At 41.4% G+C, this 25,797-nt stretch overlaps 1 protein-coding gene across 3 annotated transcripts; it reads right to left on the bottom strand.

Annotated features, from left to right (window-relative positions):
- Positions 1–14,797: 14,797 nt before the first annotated feature.
- Positions 14,798–24,847, bottom strand: LZIC (leucine zipper and CTNNBIP1 domain containing). 3 transcript variants are annotated; one of them, XM_082856820.1, is made up of 7 exons: positions 24,830–24,847; positions 20,020–20,124; positions 18,813–18,948; positions 18,380–18,478; positions 16,634–16,729; positions 16,160–16,241; positions 14,798–15,665 (listed from the first exon to the last, which is right to left on the bottom strand). In XM_082856820.1, the coding sequence occupies exons 2-7, from the start codon at positions 20,118–20,120 to the stop codon at positions 15,607–15,609; spliced, it is 573 nt and encodes a 190-aa protein (XP_082712946.1). In that variant the 5' UTR covers positions 20,121–20,124; positions 24,830–24,847; the 3' UTR covers positions 14,798–15,606. The 3 variants fall into 3 exon arrangements, with proteins under 3 accessions (XP_082712946.1, XP_082712945.1, XP_082712947.1); XM_082856819.1 differs by lacking the exon at positions 24,830–24,847 and adding an exon at positions 24,045–24,158; XM_082856821.1 differs by lacking the exons at positions 16,634–16,729; positions 24,830–24,847 and adding an exon at positions 24,045–24,158.
- Between the last annotated feature and the right edge of the window lie 950 nt (positions 24,848–25,797).

The raw sequence follows: 25,797 nt of genomic DNA, 5'->3' as shown, positions 1-25,797 counted from the left end.
TGGTGGCAGAGTGGTTGGGACTCCAAGCTTCCAGTGCAGGGAGCCAGAGGTTCCATCCCTGGTCGGGGAGCTAGATCCCATGTGCATGCCGCAACTAAAAGTTCGCATGCCACAGCTAGGGAGCCGGCAAGCCGCAACTAAGGCGCCCGCCAGCGCAACCAAAATAAATAAATAAATAAATATTTTAAAAAATAATAAACAAATGAATTAAGGGACTTCCCTGGTGGCCCAGCGGTTAAGACTCCACGCTTCCATTGCAGGGGGCATGGGTTTGATCCCTGGTTGGGGAAATGAGACCAGGGAACTGAGATTCCCACATGCAAGGAGGGAAAAAAGAAAGGTATATGCTTAAGGAAAAATGTGGGAAAGGAATGCACAAAATGAAAAGGTGTCAGTGTGAAATAGTGGATGCTTTTTTCCTTTTTTCAAAATTTTCATAAATATATTGTTTTTATAGTTCAAAATTACAATAAGTTCATCAACATAGCCAGGCCCTTAACTACCCCATCAGCTCAGAGTTGGAAAATTCTGCATTTCTAGATAGCAGTATTACTGCAGGATTAACGCAGAATGAAACACTGAAGGCTTAGGAGGCAGGAAACATCTGTTAGTTCTGACAGCCCAGCACTGCCTCTGCCCTTTGGGGAACTGCTCCTCCCCACCGTCTACCCACCAGAGGTGCTGATGAGGTTACCAACTATAGTATTCTACCCTTTCCCCTCCACAAAAAAAGCAAACAGGGGAGACGTGAACCCAAGCTTGATCAATTTAAGTGCTGCGTTCTCTTGACCATTGGCTAAGAAGAGGATGTGACCTGAGCGGAGCCAATTGGAGTCCTTCTCTGAAACTTTCTGAATTGGAAATGAAGGGAAGTTCTTTCTTTCCTGTTGGATCAAGAGCTGTAAGGATGTGACCTCAAAAATGTTAGCATCATCCTCCACCCATCCCATGGAAAATTCTGAAGGAATGAGGCAATGTTACTGGACAGACACAGAGACCAAAATTTGGAGGGAAGGAAAGTGAAAGGGAGAGAACCCATCATGGTGTGTTCCATGGTTTCAGTAGACCTCGCACCAATTCTGCACAAACCATCTCACACTTAATAGGTCCCCAAATCTGCCTTTCCTCTGTCAACAGCTGGCGCCACTCCACCAAGTTGCTTATACCAGAAACTTAAGAGTATCCTTGACACCTCACTCTCCTTTATCCCTCACGTTCAGTCCATGTTGTTTCCGCCCTCAGACCATACCTTGAATCTCCCCACTTCCCACCCTCTCCACTATTCTGCTCCAGTTTAACCCATCATCAGCCCTCACCATGACTCCAGCACTAACTTCCAAGTGTGCCCTCATTCAGGCTTTCCCTAACACCGTCAATCCATTGCCCACACAGCAGCTAGAGGGATCTTCTTAAAATGTACTGATCTTGTCACACCTCTGCTATTCAACGACTCCTCTTTGTTTTCCTGATGAAGTTCAAAATCTTTAGCATGGCTACAAGGCCTTGCATGATCTGGCTCCAGCCTGACCTTGAACTACCTTTGCCAACTGAGCTTCCACCACACACAGGCCCTCTCCCTATTCCTTGATCACAGGATACTTCTTTGTGCTTTGGTACATATGAGTACCATTTCTCTTCCTTTTACTGAAGTGTAGTTGATTTACAATGTTGTGTTAGTTTCTGATGTACAGCACAATGATTCAGTTTAACATATATATATACATATTCTTTTTCATATTCTTTTCTTTTATGGTTTATTACAGCATATTGAATATAGTTCCCTGTGCTATACAGTAGGACCTTGTTTATCTATTTTATATATAGTAGTTTGTATCTGCTAATCCCAAACTCAAGGAGACTTTTCTTTACCTATGCTAGACCAGCCCCAGTCCCAACATGGCCATAAATTCCAGGAGGGCAACGAGGTCACTGTGAACCACTCCCACCTAGTATAGTAGCTGGCAGTGTAGATGCTCAACAAATACTGCATGAATAAATAAATGTGTAAAGACTGAACCCAGGACTTTCCCTCCCATTGATAGCCACTCCTATTTCCCCATCTCCACCCGCAACTCCAATGCTACCAACCCTTTTTTCACGCTTCACTCAATAAATTTATGATTCTATATTTTACCCTTTCAGCTTTGGGGAGGGCCTCTCTGTGCTCCCAGACATATATGTATCTTTAAATAGCTGCTTTCTGGAGGAAAAAAAATCTCTATCCTCTGTATCAAAGGGATAACTCTAACAGTAAAATATTCAGGCCAAGTATGAAACAACAGTGGAGCCACAGCAGGCTGCAGGGAAGGAAAGCTATTTTGAAGTAGTTATGGCAACAGTGGTCCTCAAATTTTACCCTGTAAGAGGGCTTCCTGCCTACAAGTGGAGCAGGTACAAGGTGAGAATGGGAGAGAAAGGAAAAGACTTTGTACTGAATAAAGAAGAGATTTTTTTTTTTTAGTAAAGAAAAAATAAGAACCAATTCTTTTTGTGTTTTGAAAACCAAATTTTAAACACTAATAACTTCCAATTATATAGAAAGTTTGAAAAATTGTCTTTTGCATCGGTCTCTACGTTTTTTTGTTTTTTTGCGGTACGCAGGCCTCTCACTGTTGTGGCCTCTCCCGTTGCAGAGCACAGGCTCCGGACGCGCAGGCTCAGCGACCATGGCTCACGGGCCCAGCCGCTCCACGGCATGTGGGATCTTCCCGGACCGGGGCACGAACCCGTGTCCCCTGCATCGGCAGGCGGACTCTCAACCAGTACACCACCAGGGAAGCCCCTCGGTCCCTATATTTGTCTTCCTGTTTACATGCGATACAACTCTAATTTCTCTGAGGATGGACAGTGACGCAGGAGACAGGAGGCTAAGCGCGCAGCAGACAAAGCATGCCGCGGTCGTGTGCCATTCTCCTCTTTCACCTTGGCAAGTGACTGTCACTTAAGTTTACTTTGGAGATAATAAGGAATTATTAAACACAATGATGAAAGCATTTTGTAGAGCAGTGGATATACATATTTTGTGTCATGAGTGGGGTATGTGCAGCTTTGAACATCTGGCTCGCCGCCAACCTGTCCCTAGAGTGTTGGTTTCTACAGCATCTGATACATACATGCTCCCTACATCACAGAACCTTGTTTGTACTGTGCTTGGGAACAATATAAAGAAATAATTATTCACTTCTTTGGCTGAGTGTTTTGACAGACCAACACGTCTTTTTTTTTTTTTTTTTTAATTTATTTTTGGCTGCATTGGGTCTTCATTGCTGCGTGCAGGCTTTCTCTAGTTGCAGTGAGCGGGGGCTACTCTTCATTGCGGTGCGCGGGCTTCTCATTGTGGTGGCTTGTCTTATTGCGGAGCACAGGCTCTAGGCGCGTGGGCTTCAGGAGCTGTGGCTCGCAGGCTCTAGAGCGCAGGCTCGGTAGTTGTGGTGCATGGGTTTAGTTGTTCCGCAGCATGTGGGATCTTCCCAGACCAGGGCTCGAACCCCGTGTCCCTTGCCTTGGCAGGCGGATTCTTAACCACTTCGCCACCAGGGAAGCCCAACCAACATGCCTAATAAGTGTACCTTCTGAGCCTCAAATGTTCACCTAGTAAAGACAAACCAACATAAGGCCTCAATTTGGATCCAAATATTCAGCCTATTAGTCTTTACGCACAGTAGTCTGTTTATCACCTTTTTTTTCCCAGCTGGTTATCGTCTAATTAAGCATAAAAAATTACCATCCCTAAAAGCAAAGAGTCTCTACTCTCTGGTAATAAATGACAGAACAGCTATCTTTCCCCCCTGCACAAACGAATGCATTTCATATCTGTAGATATTGAAATGTTACCAGTGTATTTAGGTGAGACTGAAAAGACCATTCCTGACAAGCAATTCCTTCCTTTAATAACAGGCCCTGTTTTTAAATATTTGTTATTAAATATTTGTAGCTTTGCCTGTTATTAAATATTTGTAGCTTTGCTCCTACCCTTCACTGTTCTAAGAGTAGAAATTTTCAAACCTACCTGAGAGTATAAACCCTCCTGTTCCACATCTATATGTTTAGCTACTTGCTATTTGTAAGACTGAGGTCGGGCTTTGCAGTGATGTGACAGACACTTAGATTTTGCATTTTGGTCCAGCAGAGGTTGCTCAATCTAAATGAACTTTGTGGCTTTGTTTTCTGCACACACCGCTCCCCTCACTTTCTTCATTACTGCTCTTCTAGGAAATTACTTCCCATCAGCAGTACTTGCCCCCAGCTGGTTGTGAATCAGATGGGGCTCTTTTTTTATAGTTAATTTAACAGTACAGGCTGAGGGCAGCAAATCTACACCCTGGTGCCAGCTAATGAAGAGCCTCACATGAAAGCTTATGCAAAGGGGACAGGCATAGTGCAAATGTCCTGGGATCCCAGATTATCCACTCTTCTCCCACACGCTGCATAACAGATACTAATGATTATTAATTATTTAAGCAAAGAACATGAGAGTCAACACAGGCGGCAAAAGGAAAATAAAAGAAGCTGCACTCTAGAATCCTCTGTCGAAATCATTTTAATTCATTCAAGCTATAGAGCCAAGGGAAATAGACCAAGATACTTAACAGCTAAGGAATTTTTTTAAATCCTCTACCACTTTTTTCCCTTAAAAAGAAAAAAGGCAACTTAGGCTACATTTGTATACATTGCTGAAAAACTGTAATATGAAAATGAAATGGCTTCCACAGGCTGCCCTCTGTGATGGCATGTGCAGGCCAGGGAGTGACAGGACGAAGCTCAGCCAGGTCTTCGTAGGCTCCAGTGAACCCTGAGGTTGTGAGTCCCAAGTCTCCCCTCGAGATGCATCTTTCTTGCTCATACACACTAAGGGCACTGGAAGTCTAACGCTTGAAGCTCCATCCACCTTGATTTTCTTTTCTTTGTGCTTTGTACTAAAACCTTCGTGAGATTTTCACTTCAAATTACAAACGTCGTGTCATTCCTGGTAGGTTTTACTTTTTCTTTGCATATATCAGGATACCTAGACGGTTTCTTCCTATTACATAAGCTGTGACACTATTTTAAAAAGTTAAGAGCTCGGGCTTCCCTGGTGGAACAGTGGTTGAGAGTCTGCCTGTCGATGCAGGGGACACGGGTTCGCGCCCCGGTCCGGGAAGATCCCACATGCCGCGGAGCGGCTGGGCCCGTGAGCCATGGCCGCTGAGCCTGCGCGTCCGGAGCCTGTTGCTCCGCAACGGGAGAGGCCACAACAGTGAGAGGCCCACATACCGCAAAAAAAATAAAAAAATTAAAAAATTTAAAAAAATTAAAAAAAAGTTAAGAGCTCAAAAAAGGCACAGTTTGATCTTACTTTTAAATTCTTGGACAATCTCCACTTGTTTGAAACTAACTGGTAGTTCTACAGTGCAACCTTTCCAAATTGTCAATCTCCTGGCAGCTAATGACATTTCCTCTTACAATCGGAGTTTTCATTTCTAATTCAATAACATTTAGAGATCTAACGCTCATTATTACTGTAACTAACCTGGCTCTGTGACTAACAAGAGACTGTGTTTTCTTTGCAGGTGTCTTTTTCTGACCTTGTTCCAATATTCACACTACCTTCCTCTAAGTTCTTACGGGACCTTTCATTTGAACTGATTCAGAACTTCATCAACATTTCACACGTGAACTACTATGTATCCCCTGGCTTTTGTTCAAGCATAGTCTCTTTAGCCAATCGCATGTCATTATGCGAGGCAGGGGATAAAGCAGCAAATCAGACACATACTGTCCTTGCCCTCATGATGGATAAGACATACACCAATGAATTATACACCTGAATAATTCATTGCAATTATAGTTAAGTGCTAAAAGCTGAAACACAATGGGCTCTGAAACCATATAATTGGGAACCTAACCTTGCATTAGGGTCAGGGAGAGTTTCCCTGGGAAAATAATATTTAAGCTCACACTTGAGGTATAAGTAGGAGTTAACTAAGCAAAGAGTGGGGAGAAGAGGATAGCACACAGTGGGACCAGCCCATAAAAAGGCCATGAGGAAGCAAGAGAGGATGGTGAGATCAAACTACTACGAGAGAAGGCCGGGTGGCTGGAGTGCAGAGTGATGGGGAAAGAGGTCAGGCCCCTATCATACAGGACTTCATAGGTCATGCTAAACATTCAGTATTTATCCCCAAAAGTAATGAGAACCATCAAAAGGTTTAAACAAGGATATGACATCGTTGGATTTGTATTTAAATAGATGACTATGGCTTTTGCAAGGAGAATGAACTAAAGTGGGATAAGAACGGCGTATTAGCAAGTGACTGCTGCATAAAAAAACCACCTCGAAACTCAGTGGCTTAACAAGCATTTGTGGTTTTTGTTCAGGGGTCTGCAAATTGCCTGGTGTGTGTATACTTCAGGCTGTGGGTTGACTGTGACTCTGCTGGGTCAGGCCGGGATCAACAGGGTTTAGCTGTAGATTGGGATTAAGTCTGCTCCATGTGTCCTCATTCTCCTTGAACCAGAGGCCACAAAGGGCACATTCCTCTTATGATGAATGGCAGAGCAAGAGCACCAAGACAAACTGTGGAAGCACACTGCAGACCTCTCCAGGAGTCATATCCATAAACAGCCCATTTGTCAAATTCAGTCTAATTGCCAGGCCCCAAACAGCGGGATAAGGAAGTATATTCCACCTCAAGGGAGGAAGGTCTGAATAAATAATTGTTGAGTAATACTCCAATATATCAAAGCAGCTATCATCAAGGCATTTTCCATTCTTGATGGAGAATAAATACATGGTAGTCTGTTGCTTTCTTCGTCCTAACCCACCTTGCTTTAGCCCCCAAACAATTGCTTTAATTTTCCCAAAGCCTTTACCGGACAGAATATAAAACTGTATAATATTATCAGCTTAGAATTATCAGCTTAGAATGGCACAGCAGGCATTCAATTTATGATGGATGAGTCTGGCACAGTGCTATGTACTCTCATCAATTTTTAGATTTAATTTATTGTTTTTGGGGGGGTGGGGTTTTTTGCATTTATTTTTCTTTTCTTTTTTAAAAAATTTATTATTGGGGAGGAAAACAAATCCGTTTTCCCCCCCAAAGTCCTGATTTATCTCACATTCTTGGGCTTAGCTTTAACTGGGATTCATTCTTTTCTTCCATTCTTGCAGAGGAATGCATTCACAGCCATAGTCCTGGGTCTTTAATAAGAAGCTAGTCTTGCTGTGGACATCAATATTTTTGGTGGAGTGTGAGGCTGAGGGGAGAGTTCATGTAACTTGGAAGCAGCTCTGGGGAGTGAAAGTGAACTATTTTTAGCTGAATTCGAGTGGAGGCAATGCACTTGAAGAATCCAAAGGCTTTAGCAATATCTTAGATTGACTTTAATGAGTAGTTAGACTAAAATAGCTGCAGGCTCCAGGGGGCAGACCAAACCTATTGAGAACCTCTCCTGGGAGATAAAAAGGCACTCATATAGCTCACATCATGAAGTAGTGTCAGCCTCTTCCATGCCCCCAGCAGGATGCTCAGCATGGGAGCATTTCTACCCATCTTACTAATTGGTGGCTAAGTACAGACAGAACAGAAAGGGACACTTATTTTACTAATAAGTAGAAAAGCTTTCTCAGGAAAGCAGAAGACATGCTCACAGAGAAGAGGAGGCAGGGAGTCCTTAAGCAAGCATACAGGTGACACTTGTGACTTTAAAACAACTTTGAGCATGCAATTTCCATTTAATTTCTTTTCAGAGAAGACATATAGAAACAGCATGCTAAAGGGGCTGCAGTGTCTGGAAAAGACAAAAGGACTAGTTTTAATTTGCCTTCCATTTCTGCTGCTAATGACACCCTGCTGAGACAGACTGTAATATTAACACACAAATTCCCACAAACCCAATAACATCCTTTCACTAGGATGTCTTGGGTTATTATAAGATCTCTTTAGCACAAGTTATGTCATTAAAGGAAATTTAAAAGTAAATTAATCTCACATCCAGGAAACGAAAAGACAGGAGAAATAGAATTGTAGGCTTTTCCCCACATTAGGTACTCCTAGTTAATATATTTTATGATCTTAATTTCCTGTTATTTCAAATATCTAGATATGAACACAAGCTTCCCTTTGTCAAACCAAACACAACGCCTCTATTTTATTTAGTATTCTTAAAATGTATATTTTAAGATTTTAAATATTTTAATGAAAGTGGCATTATTTAATTTTGTACAGTTCCTTACACTGTAGTTTCAAAGCCATTTAACCATTTAATAACTATTCTTCACAAAATGTCTACATGAATATTTGGAAGGTGACTTGACAAAATGAGACCAAAATTAAGTATAAAAGAGTGGCACAATTAGGATTAGAAATGTAGTGACAGGGTTCAGGGGACACACCACCCCATGATATGGCACCTTGGCATATTGACTATTTTAAGCTGATGGAACCTGAGAAATGGCATGAGTAGTAAGGACTTTCGACCTTCCCTTGAAGCAGGTCATAAAACCCTCATGTGAGAGGTGCCCTCCCCAATACCTGGAAGGAAGGAACATTCTTACCTTCAAAGAAGAGACAGAAAGGAATGGGAACAAACAGATCTGGCTAAGTTTCCCTCAGTTTCTTACACTTAGCTCACCTTTGTTCTATCTCATTTTCCCACGACTTTCCACCCTTCATCAAATCTAGCATACAAGCACTCAGATTTAACAGTTTCTCTGGGTCTTCATTTCCTTATGAAGGTTCCCATGTCACATAACACTTACAGTGAATACATGTGTATGCTTTTCTCTTGTTAATCTGCCTCTGTTATAGGGGTCCCAGTTAAGAACACAAAAAGAGGAAAGATATCTTTCCTCCCCTACAGGAGTATTCCCACTTTCTTTCCATTTAATATTCTCCAAAATGACTTAATAATATAAATACAGATGACTCTTGAACAACATGGGTTTGCATGTGTCGGTCAATTTATACCCAGATTTCTTTCACTACATACATACTACAGTACTACACAACCTGTGGTTGTTTGAATCCACGGATGTGGAACCGCAGATACCGAGGGCTGTCAAATTGTACATGAATTTTCAACTGCACAGAGGGTGGGCGCCCCCAACCCCCGTGTTGTTCAAGGGTCAAGTGTATTTTAGTGAGATATGCATTTTACAATATTTATTTTATTTTATTTATTTTTTAATTTTTTTGCCACTTTGCATGGCTTGAAGGATCTTAATTCCCCGACCAGAGATTGAACCCAGGCCCACAGCAGTGAAAGCGCCAAGTCCTAACCACTGGACCGCCAGGGAATTTCCTACAAGATTGATTTTAAAATGAGGTAAAAAATTATAGATGAAAGAGATCATTTAGATCAAATTGTACAGATCAGAATTATTTCCCAGTGTAATCTTCCTTATAATATGTGAATACACATCTGAAATAATGTTTCTAAGGATCCAGCTAACTATGATGGAGTGACAGATTTGGAGGGAGGGGTAGGTCTATTTAAAACACTTTTTATCATTGTGAAATAAACCTCTTGGTGATGCAGCCGGATATCTAAACTTCTATTAACCATATAAACACTTAAGAGTCTTTTTTTTTAATAAAAGGACTCTATTCAATATCCATTTTAGAAAATTTAACCAAAAAGAGCCAAGTAATGTGTCTGGCGTATCTCAGCACTCAATAAATGCCTGATGAAAGAATAAATGACATCACAATCAGAAGAGGTAGCAGACAGAAGCTTTCCTTGCTTCCACACAGTAATTGTTGTTAAGATTTTTCTAAAACCCATTCTCTTCATTTTCAAGACCTAATCCCCACCAGGGAAAGCACATTTTGAGTTTTTCAAAGTAAAAGGGTCTAGTGTACACAATTTGTCCAGTGCCTTCATTGTAACAAAATTAACCTGGCACAATCAACCTCCCTCTCTGGCAAGAGCAGCACCGTGGGAGGTCGTAAGAGTACTGTGGGAGCAGTCAGGTTCCCAGAAGAGAGGCACACACATGAATGAGCACACACTCACATCCCTCATTTCTGCTCCAGGCTCACAAGTTAAAGACAGAGTTCACATTTTCCTTCCTGAGAATGGAAAGTAGATTTAGGTATGTCTCACGTACTCTTTTATTTGGACTCTTGCTCATGGTATTTTCTTGCAGAGGAATAAACCACTCATAGTTCTGGAAGACAGGATGAAAAGAAATGCCACGAGGCTGAGGCTAAGGGGCTGAGATTTTGCCTGTTTGCTCGAAAATTACAAATGCTCCTCTCCTGAGTAAATATGAAACAAAATATTTAAATAAATGAGTATAAGCTCAGAGGTCTTGTTTGTTTTGGTGGTTCAAACGCAATGGAAGTTTATTTCCTGCTTCCATGAATTTAAAGTGGACTTTCCTGATCGGTGGGTGACTCTCTTCCAAGCATTAATATAGGGTGCCAGATTTATTGCCTCCTACAGGCTGCTATCTTTTTTTAAAATTTTTATTTATTTTTATTGAAGTATAGTTGATTTACAAGTTCAGAGCTTTAAAAACCAAATCTAAGATATAATTTACCAAGACCTAGAATAAACGTGATGTAAAATTTGAGATGCTAAGTTAAAAAAAAAATTTTTTTAAGGGACTTCCATGGTGGTCCAGTGGTTAGGACTCAGCACTTCCACTGCAGGGGGGCATGCATTTGATCCCTGGACAGGGAACTAAAATCCTGCATGCCGAGTGGTGTGGCCGAAAAAAAAAAATTTTTTTTAAAGATGAATAAACACCACGTTTTCTAAGAACATGGTCAACCATAGGATTAAGACAATCACTTACAACCTAATCCAGGCCAAATATTTACTTTTACCTAAATTACCTATTTTTTAAATTATCATCGAGGGTCACTGCCTCAGTTTTCAACTTGGCCTGCCTGGTTTATGAGTATTGCAGGAATAAGGCCAGGCCTAAAAGAATCAGGTTTTCATACAAGCCAAAAAAAAATCACTGAACTCTTCTTATATATATGACAATTTAGCAGCAACAAAAAAATAGTACTTGAACTAAGACATTTTAGAATGAGCAGACATAATTACAATAACTTAAACTCTTTTTTTTTTTTTTTTTTTTTGAGGTACGCAGGCCTCTCACTGTTGTGGCCTCTCCCGTTGCGGAGCACAGGCTCCAGACGCGCAGGCTCAGTGGCCACGGCACATGGGCCTAGCTGCTCCGCAGCATGTGGAATCTTCCCGGACCGGGGCACGAACCCGTGTCCCCCGCATTGGCAGGTGGACTCTCAACCACTGCGCCACCGGGAAGCCCCTAAACTCTTAAACCATGTATTGAAATTATGACTGAAACACAAAATCAGAGGTTCTTGTGGCAAGGCTTCAGAAGTTCAGTCACAGTTGCCAGAAGCTGAGGACAGAGGACCTGTGACTGATGCATAATCTTAGAAAGGACTCTTATTAGCATTATCTTCCTCTTTTTGTTTTTTAATTAATTAATTTTTGGCTGCGTTGGGTCTCCATTGCTGCGCACAGGCTTTCTCTAGTTGCAGCAAGTGGGGGCTACTCTTCTTTGTGGTGTGCGGGCTTCCCATTGCAGTGGCTTCTCTTGTTGCAGAGAACAGGCTCTAAGTGCACAGGCTTCAGTAGTTGTGGCACGCAGGCTCAGTAGTTGTGGCTCGCGGGCTCTAGAGCTCAGGCTCAGTAGTTGTGGCGCACGGGCTTAGTTGCTCCGCATGTGGGATCTTCCTGGACCAGGGCTCAAACCCATGTCCCCTGCATTGGCAGGTGGATTCTTAACCACTGCACCACCAGGGAAGTCCCTGTCTTCTTTCTTAACTCAAAAGGAAATCGGTGGCTCTCCTTGACCTCCTTTATAGAAAATATTTTTTACTTGTTTATTTTATTTATTTTATTTTGCGGTACGCGGGCCTCTCACTGTTGTGGCCTCTCCCGACATGCAGGCTCAGCGGCCATGGCTCACAGGCCCAGCCGCTCCTCAGCATGTGGGATCCTCCCGGACCAGGGCATGAACCCGTGTCCCCTGCATCGGCAGGCGGACTCTCAACCACTGTGCCACCAGGGAACCACCAGGGAAGCCCTACTTGTTTATTTTTAATGGTAGTCCATTGTCTGAGGCTGTAAGGAATGTGATGCTCTCAGAGGAAAACAACCAAGCGTTAGGAAGCTACCAACTGACAGCCTCAAACCACTCAACTTTCCTGGTCCTCTGCTTGGAACAGCATGGACTTTGCATTGTAAGCTCTTAAGAATGTCACTAACCCCTTGTGTTTGAGGCCCTTTCAGCATTACAGTCTTTCCACCTTGCTATTAGTGTGAGCAGGGAGAAGGGCTCTCAAAAAGAAAATGAGTGAGGATGTCAAAAGGCCATATTCTAGGGTGATATCTAGTAGAGCCATATTTCTAACCTGCTTTTTGCAACTTAATGAAAATATTAAGTATTAGTTTCCCCAGTTTCTAAATCTTTTCAATTCCAGGGCCACACAGACTGGAAGCAATTACAGCTTGTTCACGGGGGTCTGTGGGAGTGCTGACAGTTTTAATTTACATATTAATGCTGAAAAACAATTTGAGAGGCAAAGAAGAGTGTTCTTTGGTCTTAGTAATGAAAAGACAAGAAAAAAAAGTGGACAGGAAAGTGATTGGAAAGCTCTAGGCAAAATGGTCTGGGTTTATTTTTTCTGTAATAATTTCAAACTATCCATCGGTCACTGTAATAAGATACTATTCCAATGGTGGATTTGCACAGTCTTTTATTTTGCCTAAGATGACCATTCTTTGGCTGAGTGTCTTCAATAAAAGGCCTATCGACCAAAGTTAACAACCCATCTGTCCCAACTCCAACTCGTTCCTGGGAACAACTCATTCTACTGCTTGATTTCTTCCTCTACCTAACTTAACACTCACAGGATAAAAACAAAGAAAAACACTGAAAGAGAAATTGTTTTAAATTATTAGATTTCATTAAACAGCCAGGTTGGACACTTGATCATTGGAATTTATTTCTGCGGCAACCCCAGTTCTTTGAAAAATGCAGGAATTCTTTCCCTTAAAATATTAGCTTGACCCAAGGATGTCAAAAAGCTGCCTTAGCATTAGTTATTGCAGTCTGAGACCTCCCAAGAGGTCTAAAAAACTAGAAGATTAAATATAGCAAAATATGAACATAACATGAACATAGTTTACAAGTCATTTAATAACTATAGTTGTATAGATTTTTCAAATTATTTTTCTAAATTACCAAATTTGTGAAAAACATATCATATGGCCCTTGAAAAAACTATTAAATGGTGGATTAACCCCAATGTAAAGCTTTCTACATTAAGAAAGAGAGGGGAATGCACGGTAATCCTATGTAGTAGTTAGCTCCTATGATCCCCACTGAACAGATGAGGAAAATGAGGCTCAAAAAATATTGTCACCAAAAATATATATATATATTGTCACCTACCAAAGGTCACACGGCCATGACTGACAGTGTCTTGCTAGGCACTGCAAACCTGGTCACTTTGAAACGAAGGTTAATTTTAAATTAAGTACTAGTCATCACTTACAAAATGAATATATTAATGTGATTAATGACAAAATATTTCACTGAGGTTAGTCTTACAGAAAGTTTAAGGGAAACCAAAATTAAGGACTCCAGATTCATTTAGGCCTCTTTCAAATATAAAATATTCCTAATTTTCCTTGCCTTACTACTACTGGAAGGGAATCTTGCTATGAATTAAAACAAAACCCAAACAGTAATTCTGTTCCTAGGTATATACCCAAAAGAATTGAAAAGGGATATTTAAACAAATACTTAGGCACAAACGTTCATAATGGCAGCACTATTCACAATAGCCAAAAAGTGGAAAAAACCCAAATGTTCATCAAGAGATAAATGGATAAACACAAAGTGGTATCCACTCAAGGGAATATTTTCAGCCATTAAAACGAACGAAGTACTGATACACACTACAATGTGGATTAAACTAAAAAATATTACGCTAAGTGAAAGAAGCCAGACACAAGAGGTCACATACTATATGATCCCATTTATATGAAATATCCTGAATAGGTAAATCCATGGATACAGAGAGTAGATTACTGGTCGCTAGAGGACCGGAAGGAGGAGGGAATGACTGCTTAGTAAGTATGGGGTCTCCTTTGGGGGGGATGAAAATGTTTTGCAACTAGATAATGGTGGTCATTGCACAACACTGTGAATGTACTGAATGCCATTGAATTGCACGCTTTAAAATGATGAATTTTAAATGGTCATGTGAATTTCACTTTGGTTAAAAAAAACACACAGAATAATGAAATAATGGTGACTGACCATAAAGCCCTAGATGAATAACAGGTAATTTGCTTTTTCTTAGTTTGTCACAATTTAATGAGTTTGTGACCATCATAAACCAATATATAAAAAATTACCCATTAAAAGTTCCAAATAAGGTATTAATGTAGCTGAGGTCCCCTAATTTGTCCAGTTGGCAGAGCACCTAGTAGAGTTTACAGTACACAAGAAGCTTTAAAAATGTTTTTATAAGTCTAAAGAAAAAGAATATTGAGAAAAATGTGAAAGAATATAAAGTGGCCAGAGCCTAGGAAATAAGGTGACGTACATGCATATGGGAAAAATCTATATATCTGAGCATGCAGAGAGACGTAAACACTCAGGAGAGAAACCGGCTTCTTCTCATAACTTATTCTGTGTTTCTCCCAAAATTGAAGAGTAAATAGTAGTTTACAGTCACCACCCTCTGGGTTTCAGCAAAGAGGTCACACACAGGGAGGGCCTCGAGCTGCCACTTCCAATTGCTTCCCTGGTGAAACAACGCAGGAGGTTAAGTTACTTCAGGAGACTCTCAACAGGGCTCCCATTGTTCCAAGCTCAAAACTCAGAGATACAATGGGCACCATTCATACTGAGAGCTTACGGGCTGGGGAATGGTCACTCAGTGACAACTTTTTTGGGGACATTGAATTTTCATAAATACGGACTTATACCGATATGTGGGAATTATTTTTTAAAAGCAGCACAAAATAAAGAAATAAAACTCAATGGACACTAAACTGACAGGACACCCAAGTCTTATTCCCAGCTCTGTCTCTAATGTGACTTTAAGAAAGTCACTTGCTCTTTCTGAGCCTTACTTTCCTTGTTTGTAAAATGAAAATGATTCTAAGATCACTCAGAACTCTAAAGTTCTGTGAACACATATGAGGTCTGTTGATGTTGCTACATTATTTACTCCAACAAGTGGGGATAAATTATGAGCAGAAAAGAATCATCAGTTCACATCTTTTCATTTACTACCAGCATTTAAAAACAAGGAGGCTCAATAAAGACAGGCAGAGACACTATTTTGTTTTTTCTTAAACAGACAAATCATAATGAATAAGGTCCAGTGAGCCCCTCCATCCCAACAAGTCCAGGATCACAGAAGTGGGTATCCCTACACAAAGCACAATGACGAAGGGCATAAACAAAAGCCTTAAGTATGTTTTTCTGTCACCTTTTCTTAGGTGATTAATACACTTCATGAATCTCTTGACTTCTTTGCCATGACTCAGAATCCCCGGAAGAAAAATGCCATTTACAACAAGAATGCGATCAATGTCCTAAGTTTCCACACCATGTCATTTTTTTGTTTTTTCAACCTCAAAACTTGCCAAAGCAAGAACTTTGTCGCCAGAGCCTAAGGAGAAAGACACATAATAAACAGAAATGTCATTTCAAATGCATTTATAGTTCCAGGTAAAGAGAGAAAAATCTATCACGTAGATGATAAAACAGAAAATGAAACGAGTTTTTATTATCAGCGCATTATCCCTGACCCTCCCCACTGCCACGACAATTTCCTTCCCTGCACAAACAACTCAGCCACATAGGGCAATTTATTGGTTACAAATACTTACTTTAATTAGGGTATGAAATAGAACATGTAACATTTTAGTTTACTTTTATATTTACATTTAGCTGAAATATTTTAAAGCATTAGGCTATATTAATTTGATTATTTTAAATTAAATAGTATTGGAAAACAAACCCATTAAAAAGCGGTTTATAAAGAAAACAATTCTGGTTTCACCTCTAAACTCAAGAAAAGGCCATCATTTTATCTCACCCGTGCCATCTGTCAATCTAGAGCAGTAATTCATGTCCAGCTTTCAGAAATACGAGGGTACTCACCAAGGTCTGTAGAGACTTTCTCAAACTGGCTGAGTATAGCACCTGCGTTTGCTGACAAGAAGGCCTCGTCATCTGCAGTCAGCTAAACAAACAGAACAAAACCCAAAGGACTGAGTTCAAATGTGAACAAAGTGGCTCTAGGAATCACTGTTAAGAATGTCTTAGGGGCTTCCCTGGTGGCGCAGTGGTTGAGAGTCCGCCTGCCGATGCAGGGGACACGGGTTCGTGCCCCGGTCCGGGAAGATCCCACATGCCGCGGAGCGGCTGGGCCCGTGAGCCATGGCTGCTAAGCCTGCGCGTCCGGAGCCTGTGCTCCGCAACGGGAGAGGCCACAACAGTGAGAGGCTCGCATACCGCAAAAAAAAAAAAAAAAAAAGTCTTAGGACCACAAACTAAATCACAGATCAAGAAATTCTATACCAAATACTTCACACTTTTTCTTTATACCTAATATATTAAATTAAATACAAGTACCTTCTCTCCAAGTTTCCTGAGAGCTGTTAGTATCTCCACTTTCTGCTGAGTATACAGGTCTCTTTCCAGCTTTCCTACCATGAGATCTCTATCCATCTGTAATAGATGAATGCAAAGCATATGGTATTTAAGTTAAAAGCATTCTTTGCATAAAATCAAGCTTTTCAGATGTACTTTTTAAAGAAAAGGTCCTCTACCAATTAATATTATAAAGAACTATAGAAACAACTCAAGGCAAACATGATAGAAATGTTATTACACAGTTCTAATAAATCTTGATACTAATCATAACCATTGTCTTAGTTATAAACTCTACTGAGGAATTAGTAGGTCAATAGCTTCTTTAAAGAGGAGCTATCCTCTAGGAACTCTTTCATTAAACTGAAGTGTGGTCTAAAGGCCTGAATGAGACAACTGGTAACAGATCTCCTGGAACTTTGGTTAAATATCACCTCTACCACCAGAAACATTGATAGCATGTACTATGCTTTGGTACTATTCTATGTGCTTTACACATTTTACTCCATTTAAACCTCATAACAACCATAAGAGGTAGGGACTATCATTACTGCCTTTTTACAAATGGGGAAACAGGCACAAAAAAAGGTTAAAGAAGGACTTCCCTGGTGGTCCAGTAGTAAAGAATCCGCCTTCCAATGCAGGGGACGCGGGTTCGATCCCTGGTCGGGGAACTAAGATCCCACATGCCGCATGGTGCGGCCGAAGAAAGAAAAAAGAAGAAGAAAAAAAAAAAGAGGTTGAAGAAAATAACTTCCCCAACGTCACATACGTCCACAGTAGAACAGGGGTACAAATCCAAACAGTTTGATCCAAATCCATGCTCTTAACCACTATGCTATTAAGTTACCAATGGCTGCAAATAACTTATTAATGTCTTAACTATATTCAAGTCTATAAACAGACTTCCTCAAGTGTCAGGTTTATAAAGATGTTTGAAATTCTTAGATGGGAAAGGCCACACATGCATAAAGCATGGCTGCTAATGAATGCTAGATGGGATTTCAATTCAGAGCTCCAGAAATAAATAGTAAAACTTTAAATGTGGAGTTGTAGCAGAAGCAGTCAGTAGCAATTTAAACTGCCATATGCTGGTTAAACCTCTATTTGTTATCAACAACAACTGCTCAAAGGACTAATTTTGTCAGAAACCTAGTTGTGGGTTGTGGCTCTAAAGTCAACTGACTAGTTTTTTGAAATAGACTATTTTTTAGAGCAGTTTTAGGTTCACAGTAAATTGAGCAAATGGTACAGAGATTCCTCATATACCCCTTGCCCTCACTCATGCATAGTATCCCCATTATAAACATCCCCACCAGAGTGGTACATGTGTTCCAACTGATGAACCCACACTGACACATCGTAATCACCCAAAGTCCATACTTTACATTAGGGTTCACTCTTTTTGTTTTTTAAATGTAATTAATTTATTTTTTTAAATTATTTATTTATTTATTTGGCTCTGCCGGGTCTTTGTTGCGGCATGCGGGCTCTTTTAGTTGCGGCACGCAGGATATAGTTCCCTGACCAGGGATTGAACCCGGGCCCCCTGCACTGGGAGCACAGAGTGTTAACCACTGGACTGCCAAGGAAGTCCCTAGGGTTCACTCTTGGTGTTGTACCTTTTCAAATGACCAATTTTTAAACTTTAGAATAACATAATGAGCAAATTCTTGGGCTGAGAAAAGAAATACGTACAGGGACTGGATCAATTTAAAGAAACTTTACCTCTGCTAACCTTGTCCGAAGCTGACCTGGTTGTTTCTTTGCAAACAATCTGATGACCTCTGGGGTTTTAAAGGCCTGGCTGATAGCTGCCTGGATAGCCTAGAAATACAAGAAGGTGAAAACTAACCAAAATAGTCCAACAAAGCAGATATTACAATATTTGATTGATAGGTCTTCAATTCTTAATAGGTCTTCTTTGTTCATCAAACAGTATTACAACTTTAGTATCCATTTGCTATTTCTATGCATGTCACTGGAGTCAAATATATAACTAGATGAAGATCTGGAAGCAAATGCTGTTTTATCCATAAGTAGACATTCCTCTAGAAGTTAAACCCCAAAAAGGGTACATTTTCTATCTTAAATATACTTACTGGAAAAAAACAACAACAAAAACCAAACTGTGTCACCAATGTAAGTAAATTATGCTTACCAGTTGCATTCCACTTAGTTCATCAACCAAAGTCATATTTCCAGACATAATTTTCTTTAGTGAATCATTAAATTCACTTAGTTGTTCCAGAGTTTCTTTTTTGGTTTCTTCATATTCATCTGTATCAAGTTCCTCTCTGAAGTACAGTGAACATAATATAGAAAAATATAGAGTTCCAAAAGAAAAAAACAATCTTAGTATTTATACACTAAGACTTCAGATACATATATATACAAAAAATATCCTGGGGGAAAAAGGCTGAAAGGAAATATCAAAATACTAATGATGGATGTGTTCAGACATTAGTGTGGGCGTTTTCCTGCAATTCTGACAATTAAACTTTCTTATTTTTTTTTTAAACCAAAATGAGACATACTTAACAAACAAACCACATAATAACTTCCTTTTAAGCAGTCTCTGAATCAATGGTATAACCTTGGGCAAGATATTTGACTAGCCAAGTCTGAGGCTTTTTATCTATTATATAAGCTGTAGATAATGATAGTACTTACTTTATAGGGTTGCTATGAGCATTAAATGAAATATGGAAAGTACTTGGCATATAATAGGTACTTAATAAATAGCTGTTATTATTACCATCATTATCATTAATGGTAGGTAAAATTTTATGCACCTTGAAATACAACAGCAATGCAGTACTTGCCACCTGAGTACTCCAAACAAGCCATTTATTAAACATTTACTACAAAACAGCTCCCATTTATCTAGCGCCTGCTTTGGGCCAAGCATTGTGTTGTTCCCTCATCTGCAATAGTTACAGTAGTCTTTCCAGGTTGTTAAAAAGGCAATGAGCAGTCTTATTTCTTTGAGCAGTTAAGGCTGAAGACACACCAGAAGTTCAAGCAGTACCTTCTCAGCTTGATACCAGGCAGGGCTACTTCAAATACTGAAGACAAGATGGGTGTTATTATTTCCATTTCATACTCAAGGAAATGGAAACTTAAGGTGGTTAAATATTTAGCCCAAGTTCACATTCACTTTGAAATTAATCTAAATACTTTCAATATCCCAGCCTTTTTAACTCCAAAGCCAGTACTGAGTTTATTTCTCCAGCAGACAAAGCACTGTGAAGAACACTACAGGGGAAACCAAAATCACACATGGGCCTGCACACATGGAGCTTATAATCTAGCTGCAGGAGACAAAAGCCATTTTACAGCATAGCAGCACACAATTATACTATTACCTGCATTCCTCCAGGTCCTGTAATTGCTGCATTAGTCTATCCAACTGTTCTTCTAAGTTCTGCTTTAATTTGCTTGTCTCTGTCTTTCCTCTGGAAGCCATTTTACTAAGTAGAACAATAAAGTAATTTAAAGTAGGCTATACACACACACAAAAAAAAAAGTGGTGGGGACTTCCCTGGCAATACAGTAGTTAAGACTCTGCGCTTACCCTGCAGGGGGTGCTGGTTCGATCCTTGGTCTAGGAACTACGATCCCGCATGCTGCGTGGTACAGCCAAAAAAAAAAAATTGGCTATACTCTTTCTGAGCTACAGGTGTGGGGAAGATAGTCGTGCAAAAAAAAAATCTCAATTTATATATAAAAGATGAAACGCATATAGTAGTAACACCCCACAAAAATGCCTGGGAGTCTTCTTAATTGAATTCACAAATTAATTAGAAGTCTTAACTATTAGTCTATCTTACTTTAAACATATTTGATAGATGAAAATACAGATTTATAAAGAAACAGATCAGGCGTGACTCTGCTTTACAAGATTCATTTTAACATTCTTTTTCATTCTTAATAAGTACACTCCAGGACTCAGAATACTCCTAGTATTATCTATTGGTCTTTAGGTGCATTTACCTAATGACTTGTGGGCATGAACAACTTTTTTTTTTTTTTTTTTGTGGTACGCGAGCCTCTCACTGATGTGGCCTCTCCTGGTGCGGAGCACAGGCTCCGGATGCGCAGGCTCAGCGGCCATGGCTCACGGGCCCAGCCGCTCGGCGGCATGTGGGATCCTCATGAACCCGCGTCCCCTGCATCGGCAGGCGGACTCTCAACCACTGCGCCACCAGGGAAACCCAATGAACAACTTTTGATGTGAATTTCTTCTTTGGAAATGTGCCCATTTTTCTACTGGATTATCTTTCGCTTACTGATTTATATAACATGGATATAAAGTCCTTGCAATTATGTTGCAAATATTATCTCTTGTCTCCTGGCTTTAAATTTTATTTATGGCATTTTTTGTTATGGTAAATTATTATTTTTAATGGCCAAACCTATGTTCTCCTCTATGTTTTCTTAGTTTTGTGTCCCATGAAAGCAAGCCCTGACCATCTCAAGATTTTTTAAAATATACTATTTTGTTTTTGTTTTTGGCTGCACCGTGGGGCTTGTGGGATCTTAGTTCCCTGACCAGGGACTGAACCCGGGCCCATGGCAGTGAGAGCACCAAGTCCTAACCACTGGACTGCCAAGGAATTCCCAAAAATATACTATTTTTTTGTTAATGCTGTGAAGTAGGGATCTAACTTTTATTTTCTTTCAAATGGATAGCCAACTGCCCCAACACTGTTTACTAGTATTTATTTATGCTACCTTTAATTGAGACTCAATAGAAACAGACTCAAGTCTGTTTCATTGATAATATTCTGGTCCTAAGGCATTACTTTACTATTTTAATTATTATAGCTTTAGAGCTGGTGTATACTGATGACTGATAAGGAGTTGGCTCTATTATTGTTTTTCCCCAAAATTCTTGACTATACTTGTACATTTTCCCTTCTAGATGAATTTAAGAATCATTTTGACAAATTCCAAAAAAAATTCAATTGAAATTTTTAAATTTTATTTTATTGATTTATTTTGGGCTTCATTGGATCTTCGTTGCTGCACGCAGGCTTTCTCTAGTTGTGGCGAGCAGGGGCTACCTTTTGTTGCAATGCATGGGCTTCTCACTGCGGTGGCTTCTCTTGTTGTGGAGCATGGGCTCTAGGCACGCGGGCTTCAGTAGCTGTAGTGCATGGGCGAGATCTTCCCGGACCAGGGCTCGAACCAGTGTCCCCTGCGTTGGCAGGCGAATTCTTAACCACTGTACCACCAGGGAAGTCCCTCAGTTGAAATTTTGACAGGGGTTACATTAAAATTAATATGGAGAAAATCTGTATCCTTAAAATTTAAAACTTCCAATCAAGCAATATATCTCTCCACTTATCAAAGCTTTCTTTTATGATCTCTAGTTTAAAAAAAAGTATTATTTTATTCACAAAGGCTTTAAACACTGGGTGTTCTTAGATATCTTGTATTTTTTGTTAATATCAGAAATAAGGTTTTTGCTATTACAATTTCTTTTTAAAAAAAATTTATTTATTTTTGGCTGTGTTGGGTCTTCATTGCTGCACACTGACTTTCTCTAGTTGTTGCGAGCAGGGGCTACTCTTTGTTGGGGTTCCCCGGCTTCTTGTTGCGGTGGCTTCTCTTCATTGTGGAGCACGGGCTTCAGTAGTTGTGGCTCATGGGGTCTAGAGCACAGGCTCCGTAGTTGTGGCACACAGGTTTAGTTGCTCCGCGGCATGTGGGATCTTCTGGACCACGGATCGAACCCATGTCCCCTGCACTGGCAGGCAGGTTCTTAACCACTGTGCCACCAGGGAACTCCCTGTCCACCATTTCTTACAGGTAAGACTCCAGCCTTCAAGACCTTCCCTGAGTTCCAAAGGGTGGATTCTGAATAGCTGCTAATCAAGGGAGGAGTAGCCAAGAAACTACCTGAGGCAAGATTAAAGGGACAGAGAAGAAGCTCATCCTTCTCTTTTTTTTTTAAAAAAAAAAAAGACTGGCTAGGGCTTCCGTGGTGGCGCAGTGGTTGAGACTCCGCCTGCCGATGCAGGGGACGCGGGTTTGTGCCCTGGTCCGGGAAGATCCCACATGCTGCGGAACGGCTGGGCCTGTGAGCCATGACCACTGAGCCTGCGCATCCGGAGCCTGTGCTCCGCAACGGGAGAGGCCACAACAGTGAGAGGCCTGCGTACTGCAAAAAAAAAAAAAAAAAATTTTACTTATTTTTTTTTGCTGCGTTGGGTCTTTGTTGCTGTGCACGGGCATACTCTAGTTGTGGCGAGTGGGGGCTACTCTTCACCGCGGTGCCTGGGCTTCTCATTGCGGTGGCTTCTCTTGTTGCGGAGCACGGGCTCTAGGCACTTGGGCTCAGTAGTTGTGGCGTGCAGGCTCTAGAGTGCAGGCTCAGTAGTTGTGGCGCACAGGCTTGGTTGCTCCGCGCCATGTGGGATCTTCTGAACCAGGGATCGAGCCTGTGTCCCCCGCATTGGCAGGCGGATTCTTAACCACTGCGCCACCAGGGAAGTCCTCATCCTTCTCTTTTGAGCCTGCATTTTTTTCTACTTATCAAGGCCAAGTCATCCATCCTTCAAGGTCAAGTTTCACCTTCTCCATAATGCCTTCCTTGGTTCCCTCCCAATCACTACATTGTGAGTTATTTGAGAGTAGGGATTTTACACTTTCTTTATACACCAGCGTCTAGCACAATGCTGGGCAGAGAGAAGGTATTGAATAAATAAATGGTAAATGAATAATGATAATTGATTGCTTTTGCCACGGCATTCTACGTCTTAGTCTCCATTTAACACTATGTCTGCCTTGAATTATATGTGATTTCATCATAGCTTGTTGTTTGTCTGTCTTCCTCTCCAGACTGTAAACTGAGAGCAGAAATGGGTCTGATTCCTTTCTTAGCCTCTTCAGCACTTAATACAGACTACATATTCGATAACTGAATGAACTGTATAAAGGCACAACGTACTGTAAGGAGGTAAAGCTATTCTAAATGAATTTCAAAGAAGATGAAGATGCTTTAAAAACCTTACCCTCATGCTACATTATTTGAGATTTATCCCAGAAAGATTAACTCACGGGCACCACCTAGTATTCAATAAAGGTGGTGCACCTTTTACCGAAACTGCAAAATTACTCTTCAAAAACTGTAAGTTTTTTTTTTTTTTTGCAGTACACGGGCCTCTCACTGCTGTGGCCTCTCCCGTTGTGGAGCACAGGCTCCGGACGCGCAGGCTCAGCGGCCATGGCCCACGGGCCCAGCCGCTCCGCGGCATATGGGATCTTCCCGGACCGGGGCACGAACCCGTGTCCCCTGCATCGGCAGGGGGACTCTTAACCACTGCGCCACCAGGGGAGCCCAAAAACTTAATTTTTGAGAATTAAGGTACTCATTCATGCTCACCTGTCTCTTAATCCTCTGAACTCTGCTCAGTGCGGACCGGTCTCAAATTGCATAAACCTCCAATTCTTGAAGTTCCAAGTGTCTTAAACTTGAGGAAAGCGAAACTGTTCATCAGGACTATAAGAGGCTCAAAGTTCAAACCACCTGGGGGTGGAGCTGGCTGGGAAAAGGGAAACCATTAAAAAGTGGTTTTATTTACTATACATAAACGTATACCTAAAGCAGTCCCAGTAACTGCCACTTGGGCAGCCTGCAACTGAAACACACCCTCTCTTTCTAGGACGACATCATAGGGGCGGGAGGGGGTGTGGAGGACGGGGAGAAACCCGTTTTCTCTTGCGACTGTGCCTCTGGCAGTCTTTCTGAGGTTTTTTTCTAGTGAGGCCGAGAGGGTTACTCAGGAAAACCCCGCACCCGGATCTGCCTTGAAGGAAGCTGTCATATCCAAAACCACGGGAAAGGAGCGCATACATTTTCCCGGCTGGAAGTGAGCAGCGTCTGGACCTCAACCATCCGGACAGGGAGTCAGCGGTCAGGGAGCAGCCCCGATCACAGCCCCAAATCCCATCTCCCACCGGGGAGCATGAAGCTCCCGCATTTGGGTCGTGCGGCGGCCGGCTCGACTAGGCCCGACTGCCACCAGAGGTCGCCGGGAATCCGCTGCCTCCGAAACTCTTCCGCTTTTCCCGACCAGAAACCGAACCACCTCCTCAGGCCCTCGGGGTCCCTTCTCCGCCTCCACCCACCACTCGGTCCCAGAGTTCGGAGCCAGGGGCCCCGCCTACCTGAGGGGCCCCGCTCGGCGGACGCGTAGAAGAGGAGCACTTCCGTCAGACGCACGCACTTCCGGCCTCCTGGAGCCAATGAGGGCGCGGCCGCGGGTGTTACTCTCATTAGCGTCCGGGCTGCGGAGCGTCTCTCGGAGAGCTCGGGCTGGTCCGCCCTGAGGAGGAGGTAAGTCACCGCCCAGAGCTCTTGAAAAACCCGTCTCTGGTGGAGTCAGCTCAGGACTGCTTAGGGTCTTTGAGGGTAACGTACAACTGTCCCTGAAGCTAGGTCACATTAAAGTTTGGAACAGGGAGTCTTGCCCCTTCATTGTTTCTGTTTCTGTCTGTGGAACCGAAAACCTCGGTAAATTTGCCTCTGGAACAAGTGAGTGCACCCTGGGGGAAAAAAATCCTTTTCTAGAGGCTTCTTGGGCTTGGCGGGGCACTTTTCTTTTTTCTGAAATCCGTAATTTCCAAATCTATAAAAGACTAGATCCATGTTCCTGGAAGCGGGACACTGAGTCCTCTTGAGGAGAGACTGCTAGCTGTTGGCAACAGTCTAGAAGTTACTCAGAAAATTAAAACATTTTCAGATGTTCCCAGCCCATCTCCTTGAAGTCATTAGTCCACAAAACGACATCAGGTTTTACGGCGAAATTGTTTCTCAGGTGTTGTCTTTAAAGTTAATTATATTTCAGCCACCCAGGACAAACTTCCAAGATTACCGTAGAACTCCACCAGAATGAATTGTTTGTCCAATCATAGAATTTCTTAATTTATCACCGTAAATTGTTTCTCAGAGTTACAATTTGCATGTGAAACCACTCTTCTAAGTCCAACTTAGAGAAGACTGTTGACACACCAGTTGGAATGGTTCCAATAGCCTACCTTGCAAAATGCTTCAGATTCACAGAATTTGCTTTGTAAAAGTAAGTGGCTGTCATGTTAATATAATTAGCTCTAATTTTTGACATGTGAATATGTGT

This window comes from Leucopleurus acutus, assembly GCF_964270905.1.
Source record: "Leucopleurus acutus genome assembly, chromosome: 2".
Taxonomy (NCBI): domain Eukaryota; kingdom Metazoa; phylum Chordata; class Mammalia; order Artiodactyla; family Delphinidae; genus Leucopleurus; species Leucopleurus acutus.
Note: the sequence above shows the minus strand (reverse complement) of the source record. Positions and strands in the feature narration are given on the sequence as shown.

Bases quoted from the DNA above. Each gene is read 5' to 3' on its own strand.
- LZIC (XM_082856820.1), bottom strand. From the start codon at position 20,120: ATGGCTTCCAGAGGAAAGACAGAGACAAGCAAATTAAAGCAGAACTTA. The intron at 16,242-16,633 runs GTACTTGTATTT...CTGTTTGTTTAG, and splicing joins TCAGGAAACTTGGAGAGAAG to CTGACTGCAGATGACGAGGC. The intron at 15,666-16,159 runs GTGAGTACCCTC...CTTTCTCCTTAG, and splicing joins GAAAGTCTCTACAGACCTTG to GCTCTGGCGACAAAGTTCTT.